At 39.1% G+C, this 9,470-nt stretch overlaps 1 protein-coding gene across 1 annotated transcript; it reads right to left on the bottom strand.

The window, feature by feature from the left end:
- Positions 1 to 223: 223 nt before the first annotated feature.
- LOC137306899 (tumor necrosis factor receptor superfamily member 6B-like) lies at positions 224 to 9,035 on the bottom strand. Its single transcript, XM_067976289.1, has 5 exons — positions 8,950 to 9,035; positions 6,380 to 6,752; positions 5,356 to 5,538; positions 1,067 to 3,510; positions 224 to 660 (listed from the first exon to the last, which is right to left on the bottom strand). Exons 1-4 carry the CDS (start codon positions 8,965 to 8,967, stop codon positions 3,173 to 3,175), a joined length of 912 nt encoding a protein of 303 aa, XP_067832390.1. The 5' UTR covers positions 8,968 to 9,035; the 3' UTR covers positions 224 to 660; positions 1,067 to 3,172.
- Positions 9,036 to 9,470: the final 435 nt, after the last annotated feature.

Genomic DNA, 9,470 nt, shown 5'->3' on the forward strand with positions numbered 1-9,470 from the left:
ATGCCAGAATATATGAAACAAGCTACAGAGGTGCGTAATGACTTGTAGGAAAAATGACTAAGTTCCGTAAACAACCCAGTTTCAGTCACTTTTAACCTAAGTTCCAGTGTTAGATAAATACAAAAACATATCTTTTCAATCCAAAACATTAGAGACCAATGTGAAGAGATAATATAGATGTAATTTGTATAATAATACTAACAAGATTCATTAATGTGAATTTATTAATTTTACTTAGACAATGGCATTTATAATATTGATAAACCATTACACAAAACAGAAACAAAGAAAGAACTTGCATTTATATAGTCCCAGGATGTCCCAAAGCACTTTACAGCCAATGAAGTACTTTTGAAGTGTCACTGTTGTAATGTGGGAAACGTGGGAGCCAATTTACACACAGCAAGCTCCCACAAACAGCTATGAGCTAATGTCCAGATAATCTGTTTTAGTGATGTTGGCTGAGGGATAAATATTGGTCAGATCACCAGGGAGAACTCCACTGCTCATCTTCAAAATAGTACCATGGGATCTTTACATCCACCTCATTCCAAAGATGCACCTCCGACAGTGCAGTACTCCCTCAGTACTGCACTGAAGTGTCAGCCTGGATTTTGTGCTCAAATCTATGGAGGGACTTGAACCCACAACCCTCTGATTCTGAGATAAAGTTAAAAGAAACAGATGTTATTAAGGTCAAGTTTTCATTGAAGGTATCTATAATTTTCTTTTTGTTCCTGAATTTTGTGGGAAAATGCTTACATTAAAATATCTGAGCTACAATGCAACCAGAGTTCATTTATACTTTTGTTCAACATGCTGATATGAATGCTCCATCAAATACATATTGGTGTTGGCTAAGATCCAGAATTCAATTGGCCAAGAGATCCATCACAATTCACCCTCGTGCCTGCAGCATTTCATTTACCACCAGATTCTCTTAAAGTCTGAACTTTCCATACATGTCACCTGCGTTTGATTCATGATAATAAAACTGACAATTAAATGCAATTGTGTGGTTGTAATTAAACTCAAACATATTTTGCTGGATGTTGTCTGTACTTACATCGTTAAATATAATGCTGACAACTTTTAATGGTTTGTGGAATATCATCTGTATTTACATCGTTAAATATAATACTGACAACTTTTGAAGTCTCTAAAAGTGGCATACAGTGTTCTTTGTAACATCATGCTATCTGAATGAGAAACAAATGTAAATTAAAATTGTTTGTAGCAGCCTTTAACCATTAACAGAAATTTTCTCTCAACACTATATCTTATTAAATCTTCAACTAGCTGGCTAAATATGGAGACTTTATAGAGCATATTTTTCACAGCCTACAGGTTTGCTTCTCTGTTTTAGAGATATAGAGCCTTACTGAATTCATTACCTGGCTGTAGCTTCATATACTCAAAAGTGATGTTTTGCAATCAAAGGTGCACTGAAATCTTATTGCACGAGTTGTTCTTTTCAAAATTGTTCTTTCCAGTGCTTCTGCACCCAAGTGTAAATATGCACCACATTAATGTTTAAATTAAGATGATAAAATTAAGACATACGAATGCAGTTTGCATTATTCTATCATCAAGGAACAACAAATTTGAAAAGATGCAAGTTATGAATTTTTGCAACTTCTGAAAAAAAATGCTAAACATTCAGCCCCATTTGTGAATTGTGTGACCAAGGTTTATATGAGATAAAAACAGAAAATGCTGGAGAAGCTTAGCAAGTCGGGCAGCATCTGTGGAGAAAGAAAGAGTTAATGGGGTCGATTCTCGGATGGTGTAGCGGGTGTGTTGGGTGCTAGGGGCTCCTAAAATCATAGAAATCCAGAGTGGGTTCGGAGCCCGGCTCCAACCCACTGACTTCTGGGTTCCCCAGTGACATGTTCGGGTGCGCGCACCTCCCAAATGTGGGACTCCCACCGGCAATTAAAGCCGGCGGGATGATAATTTACACAGTTTGACAGATAGTTACAGTACTTGAAATACTTGATTGAGTAGACATTTTGGCAGGGGTGCAATTTTAAAAGATCCTCAGAGTATTCTATCACACTCCTAACTTGTGCCTTGTAGATGGTGGAAAAGCTTTGGGGAGTCAGGAGGTGAGTCACTCGCCGCAGAATACCCAGCCTCTGACCTGCTCTTGTAGCCACAGTATTTATGTGGCTGGTCCAGTTAAGTTTCTGGTCAATGGTGACCCCCAGGATGTTGATGGTGGGGGATTTGGTGATGGTAATGTTGTTGAATATCAAGGGGAGGTGGTTAGACTCTCTCTTGTTGGAGATGGTCATTGCCTGGCACTTGTCTGGCACGAATGTTACTTGCCACTTATCAGTCCAAGCCTGGATGTTGTCCAAGTCTTACTCCTGTTGAGTAAAGTGGATTAGACACTTGCACTAAAAAAAATGGGAAATAAACACTCATGAATACAGCAAGATTTGGACAGCAAAGCAACTCAACAATCCTCCCTCTTTAAGGCAATGAAAACACATTATACAGAACTGAAAATGCAGAATAAAAACATAAAAGCATAAAATTGAGAAACACTCCTTAATATCATAAAATCTAGATGGTGAAATGACAAGCCTGTGCCATCAAAACATGAAAATACATTGTAATACTTTGAAGAGTATAAAAGGAAATGACTGCTTCATTATTAATACAGTGGAATCTTAGTTCAAATTCTTATACAATGTGCTAACAAAAGCTTATCACCATAGTCACTCATTGATGGGGTAGTGGTGATGAACAATGATTTTCTGTCCAAAATATTCGCTCAAATTGAGCACTCAGCACATATTTTGTTCCTGGGTAGTTTAGCAGCATTGTACGATATTTAAGGTGGAGAACTGCTGCAGATCAGGACCAGGTATCATTCACCACATGTTAACTTTTAAAAAGCAGCAAATTAATGATTGTGTTATGAATATGTAATGTAATCTTAAACCAAATCAGTGAATATTCAAAATCTTACCATATTCTATTATAAATAAACAGACTACATTAAAGTGAGCTAATGTGGGTATTATTGATACAAATCTGCTTGAAAGGCAGTGAAACTGGGAATGGAAGATTTTGAATAATAACCTGCACTGGTTGGAATGTAGCTTTCTGTAGTTAAAAAAAAGACTAGTTTGATCAGAGCTGCATTCATATCTCCCAAAAACTACTGCCCACTGTTACTGAGACAACACAATTCTCTGCATTGCACTGAGGAACTATTTTTGAGGAACTTTCTTGCCACTTTTTTTGCAATTTTATTAAGTTTGGCAGCCTTCAGAATTTTCACGAAATCATCTGCGGTTACGCTTTTACTCTGCTGCATCTTCCATTTTTCAAGGAACAGCATGATCTGCTGCTGTACCCCTTTGTCATTCCAAGTTTGCAGCATGCGTCTTTTGTTCATGTTGAGGAGTGTCTTCCCGAGACTGAACACTTTCCGTTGCCCGATTTTTTGTCGAGCCACAAAGTAAAAAAGCGCTTCTTCACACTCTGAAATACCCTCTGAAACAAAGAATAAAACCAAGTTTATTTTAGATTTTTTTAATCTAAAAGGCTACATAAGACCTATTACCAAATATATATTAAGAATAATGGTTGGCAAGGAGGCAGTTACAAAGTTACAAAACAGTCAATCAGTTTTACATAGTCATCAGCATCCTTTGGTTGTATCACAGCTCACAATATATTCACAGTCAACTGGGCTTTTCTGTCAAAGAACTGGTGTTGATGGCAATGATGTAAGTTATGTAGAGAATAATGGAGGATCAGGAATGAATTACAAATATCTATGCAAGCCACACTGTTTTGCAGTCACAGTGAACATGGTGGATGTGATTTTCAACTGTCAGCCTTTTATTTCTCACCTGAAAAATGAGCTGCTAAACACCTGGAGTAGCTTAAAAAAGAAATTGTGCTTGAGTGATGAAAGCAAAAGGAGTCTTTGCAGCAAAATGTCTGGCAGCAGCTTGGAAAGTAGAAGGCACCTCATTCTAAAGAAGAGACAGTTGAAATGTTGCAGCAGCAAGTGCAGCTGAAGAGGAACATGCAGTTTCCTATAGATGGCCATCAGGTCCCCAGAACAGTGGGGCACAGAGTTTGGCAGGAAGTGGCTGATGTGCTGCACGCAACCTGCACAGTTCAAGGCACACCAGTTTAGCAGTGGGATAGCCTGCGCCCAATCTGCACAGCAATTGGTCCCACTGCTAAATTCGTGGGGCCCTTTTTTAGGCGTCCCAGGCAGATGCCTAAAACAGGCATTAGGCTTTTTAAATATGTAATTCGGGTGCCTAACGCCTATTGAAGAGCCCCTTGCTGAAATTAGTCACTGATAAATGGGGTAGGCATTGGGCCTGTCCGGCTCAAGATTCTTCAGTGGCCCCGGCAACCGCCAACTAAGGGTAAATACATTCTTTTTAAAGTAACAATCTGTGGAGCCAGACAAAGCAAGAGTGCTCCTCCAACTCCACAGGAGTTGTGATCAATCCCCGTCCCTGCTGTAGCCCTCTGCAATTCCCCCCTCCCATGACTTACCGGAAGGCTGCTATCAGCGAGGCAGGCAGCCCAATATTGATGTCTTTAATTAAAATACAACAGTGGTATAATGGACTCAATAGGCAGGTCTAAAATTCTATGAGTACTTCACAAGATTTGACTGTCATGCTGAGGGTACCTCTGTGTGCCATGTTTCAATCTGCTGCAAAATGAATACATTCCTCCACATCAGCAGAATACAGAATATATAATAACTCAGTACCTTCATTCTTCTGAATGAGGATGGCTGACAGGAGCTACAAATGCTTTCCCATCAGAAGAGAAACATGCCAGTTGTGCTTACAAGGTGACCTTCCCAAAAGTTAAATATTCAGTAACAAAAAATGAATGGCAAACAAGTTATGTTGTTCTCTGCATAAGCAGATGTTACTATTTTCGTGGCTTTTACAAAAGAACAGGGTCACCCTAGTCTTCAAAACAGATGTGTATTCTACCTATAGTTACTGACATTAGCAACTTGCTATAATGCCGGGGATCTTTCTACTTCTATGCGATTTAACGTGGGGATCTTTGAACATCATGCCAATATCTTTCATGTAAATCATGTTGCTGCGGTGGTACATCACCTTTGTATTCACTGAACTCATCATAGTCTACAACATTGAAAATCTGACTAGAATCATGTCGTACTGTTGTATCACATGAACGCAAAAAGTATTTTGTCCTGAGTTTTGTTTGAGCCTAGAACATAAATGCTGTTTCAGGGCTTGTTGCTAGCCTGGAAAGGTACAACTGAACTACTGCATGTATTCCATTTCAAATTCAATGGTAAATGTAGAAAATGTTTTGAAATACCTCTTGAGTTGTGGGGCTGGCAGGGGCTGCACAAATTGTCATGCCACGCAGTACCAAAGATATCCAGCTTTAAGCCCAGTTCAGTGCAGTTTGTGTGGCTCTTACATTGTGCGGTGGTAGAACTTACTGATGAAAAGTAACCCGGAGGGCATTTCACACAAATTGTATCCGTATACGGAGTTCCTAATTAACAAAAGCAGGTAAATGATCATATAAGTGAATCTTACTTAAAGAAGTACACACACAAAAATAAAAGACTATGCAAACATAACTAACATAAGGATACATTTTTTTTCACTAAGAATGAATCCAGTGTTAAAAATTCAATAAAACTAACAAACTTTTGTCCTCATTTTGGAGGGAGAAAGCACCCAAATCCTTATTATGCACTCAGATCTATCAACACAGGGGGAAAGAAAGATTCCATTTCTGAGTGCTCACGTACTCCAACCCTGTAACATAAGTTATGCAAAGAAGATTTACAAGGATGATACTAGCACTGAGAGATTATAAACATCAGGAAAGACTGAACAGGCTGGGGCCCTTTTCTCTAGAAAAGTCAAGGCTATGGGGTGACCTAATAGAGGTCTTTAAAATTATGAAGGAGTTTGATAGGGTAGATTAGAGAAGATGTTTCCACTTGTGGGGGAGTCCAAAACTAGAGGCCATAAATATAAGATAGTCACTAAAAATCCAATAAAGAATTCAGGAGAAACTTCTTTACCCAGACAGTGGTTAGAATGTGGAACTTATTACCACATGGAGTAGTTGAGGTAAATAGCATCGATGCCTTTAGGGAAAGCTAGATAAGTACATCAGGGAGAAAGGAATCTAAAGAAATGCAAATAGGGTTAGATGAAGTAGGGTGGGAGGAGGCTTGGGTGGAGCATAAACACTGGCACAGACCAGTTGGGCTGAATGGCCTGTTTCTGTGCTGTAAATTCTATGTAATTATCATTTTATTAATGCATACAAAGATGTACATTTGGAACTGGGCATATTACAAGCATTTAACAGATTTTACCTGCAGTCTTAACTCCAGATCCAGGAAGACATTCTTTATGCTTCATACAAAATTCATATTTCCAGAAGTATCCATTTTTGCATTCGCACACTCTGTTGTGAGTTGCGTTACAGTCATGCTTAACATATTGATTTTCTTTGCAGAAATTATTGCAGTATTGACATTTGTGTATGTAATTCCAAAACTGCGTATAATGATCTGCTGAGCAGGGTGCACACAAAGTATCATGGTCTTTTGTACAATGTTCCTTCATGTGTTGTCCTGGAGGACAGCGGCTACAGGTTTGGTTTCCATATTGATAGGTAGGTACGGATGCCATGCATTTCTTGGTGCTTGCATCAATAAAAAAGGCGATAACCAAGCTGAGCAACCACTAAGGAGAAAAAAAGGGTTAACTTCAATTATAAAGTCAGTATCCATTTGCACAGTCAATGCAGCCCTAAATTTAACACTATTAAAGGATAAGTATTCCTGCTCACCAAGACTAGATTATGTGCCTGATTTGGGAGCTTGCGGGGTGGGGTGGGGGGGGGAGTGGGAAGTGTGATGGGGAGCTTAAAGAAGTACACACACAAAAATAAAAGACTACGCAAACATAACTAACATAAGGATACATTTTTGTTTCGCTGAGAATGAATCCGGTGTTAAAAATTCAATAAAACTAACAAACTTTTGTCCTCATTTTGGAGGGAGAAAGCTCCCAAATCCTTATTATGCACTCAGATCTATCAACACAGGGGGAAAGAAAGATTCCATTTATGAGTGCTCACATACTCCAACCCTGTAACATAAGTTAGGCAAAAAAGATTTGCGAGGATGATACCAGAACTTTTATTGTTAGCCTTTACTGCAAGGGGGTTGGAGTATAAGAGTAAGGAGGTCTTGCTGCAATTATATAGGGCTCTGGTTAGACCACACCTGGAGTACTGTGTACAATTCTGGTCTCCTTAACTAAGGAAGAATATACTTGCCTTAGAGGGGGTCCAATGAAGGTTCACTACATTTCTGGGATGAGAGGGTTGTCCTATGAGGAGAGATTGAGTAGAATGAGCTTATACTCTCTGGAGTTTAGAAGAATGAGAGGTGATCTCATTGAAAAGTATCAAATTCTTAGAGGGCTTGACAGGGTAGATGCTGAGAGGCTGTTTCCCCCGTCTGGAGAGTCTAGAACTAGAGATCTTGGTCTCAAGATAAGGAGTCAGCCATTTAGGACCAAGATGAGGAAAAATTTCTTCACTCAGAAGGTTGTGAATCTTTGGAATTCTCTGTGGATGCTCAGGTTGAGTGTATTCAAGACTGAGATTGATAGATTTTTGGACACTAAGGGAATCAAGGGATATGGGGATAGGCAGGAAAGTGGAGTTGAGGTAGAAGATCAGCCTTGAGCAGGCTTGAGGGGCCGTATGGCCTACTCCTGCTCCTATATCTTATGTTCTTATGTTAAACTGTGATCTTCTGACTCAGTAGTGAGAATCCTACCAATTGGGTCAGCAGGCAACAGATGCCACTCTGCAGCAAATTGTAGAGTGCCAACAATTTAAAATAAATAAAACAACGGTGCAATACACCCTAATTGCAATACTGCTGTATAAATTTTATTAAAAGAGAACATGTTCTTTGTCTTCTCCTGTATTATTTAATGACGATTAACATTCAGCAATGAAAAGAAAATCAATCCCTTTCAAGTCAAACGTGTTTGCTGACTGAATCCATTAGTTTTTTTAATAATTGAGGTAACTGTCAGATAAAATTCTCTCACTGCTTCATTAAAGTTTATATTAATCACTGATAAATTTACAATTATTATGTGACGACAGCTAAGCCTTCAGCACGGAAAGCAGACAGCAACAGGACACATGCCAGCAGTTCAAAAACCTGCTATAAACAGAATAAAGATGGCAGCAGTATATATTATTAAAAAGTAAATATAAGAGATACACCACTGATTTTCAAAGCTGTAGGGATGATAATTTCCAATCAGCGCAATACAGGTATGGATGCACATTTACATTCATTTGTGTGCTATTTTTAGACAGCTGTGAATCCATTTAAAATAAACGAAATGTGGTACCAGTGCGTTAAGCATTGGTATATGAACTTTGCCAATCAGAAAAATGCCCTGTAATTTTCCGGATGGTTAAACGCTGCTCATTCCCTGGTGCAGTGGTTCATTAGATGTGAACCCCTCTATAAGACGACTACCGTGTAAATCACTCTTTGGTGTAATAATAAGCTGAATTCCTATGTACCAATCACAAAAAGTTTTGAACATGATTGGTCGTCGAGTCAGATCCTACAATCCCACTTTCCTGTCAATTTACGTGGACCACAAGCAGGCACCTGCCTCTCAGGTTCACAACTACATCGTCCGGTGTCACTTCGTGGATTACTTTTTGGTAAGACCGTGAAGTTCTCCCAGGTACCCTGAACAATAATCGCTCCCAGGTCTCCATTATTTTATTTTACCAGTTTTTTGTTGTTGAAATATTAGGCTCCCAATATCAGGAGTCGCTACATTCATCTGTATTCTCTGGCTTACACATCACTGTTTGCTCTGTCCAGTTACTCACCGCTTTGCTGAACTTCATTTCAGTGGCTGGAATTTGCTACTCCGGGTACTGTACGGTCGAGCGTTGGCTGCATCGTGCACGGATCTGAAGAGAGTTTAAAGGCTCGAAGACCATGGTGGGAATTCCCTGCGTTTTGCGTAGGCGTCATTCCATGGAACTGATGTCACACTGTTCCTCGTCAGTTATTTCTCTGTTAAATTACAAAATCTTTAATCTTGATCATCGCCAGATGAAAATTCACTTAACAGTAATCTATTCTTAAATTCCGGATTGAGGAGTGATCCATATCTAAATGGGTCAAATATTTGAGTGATTGCCATTTCTATCCTTTTTATCCATCAAGACAGTTGATTAATCACAATTAAAACGTTTGGATGGATCAGCACTTGGCTAAGGACAATATTAGAGGTAACAGCAAGAGATGATCAAATCTAGAGCCCCCAGGATGTCATTGGACATATGGGTAAGATAAGGCAAAAAAAGGGAAGCTTATATTAGACACGGAGAGCTCAGTACTACAG

This window comes from Heptranchias perlo, chromosome 3 (assembly GCF_035084215.1).
Source record: "Heptranchias perlo isolate sHepPer1 chromosome 3, sHepPer1.hap1, whole genome shotgun sequence".
NCBI classification, from domain to species: domain Eukaryota; kingdom Metazoa; phylum Chordata; class Chondrichthyes; order Hexanchiformes; family Hexanchidae; genus Heptranchias; species Heptranchias perlo.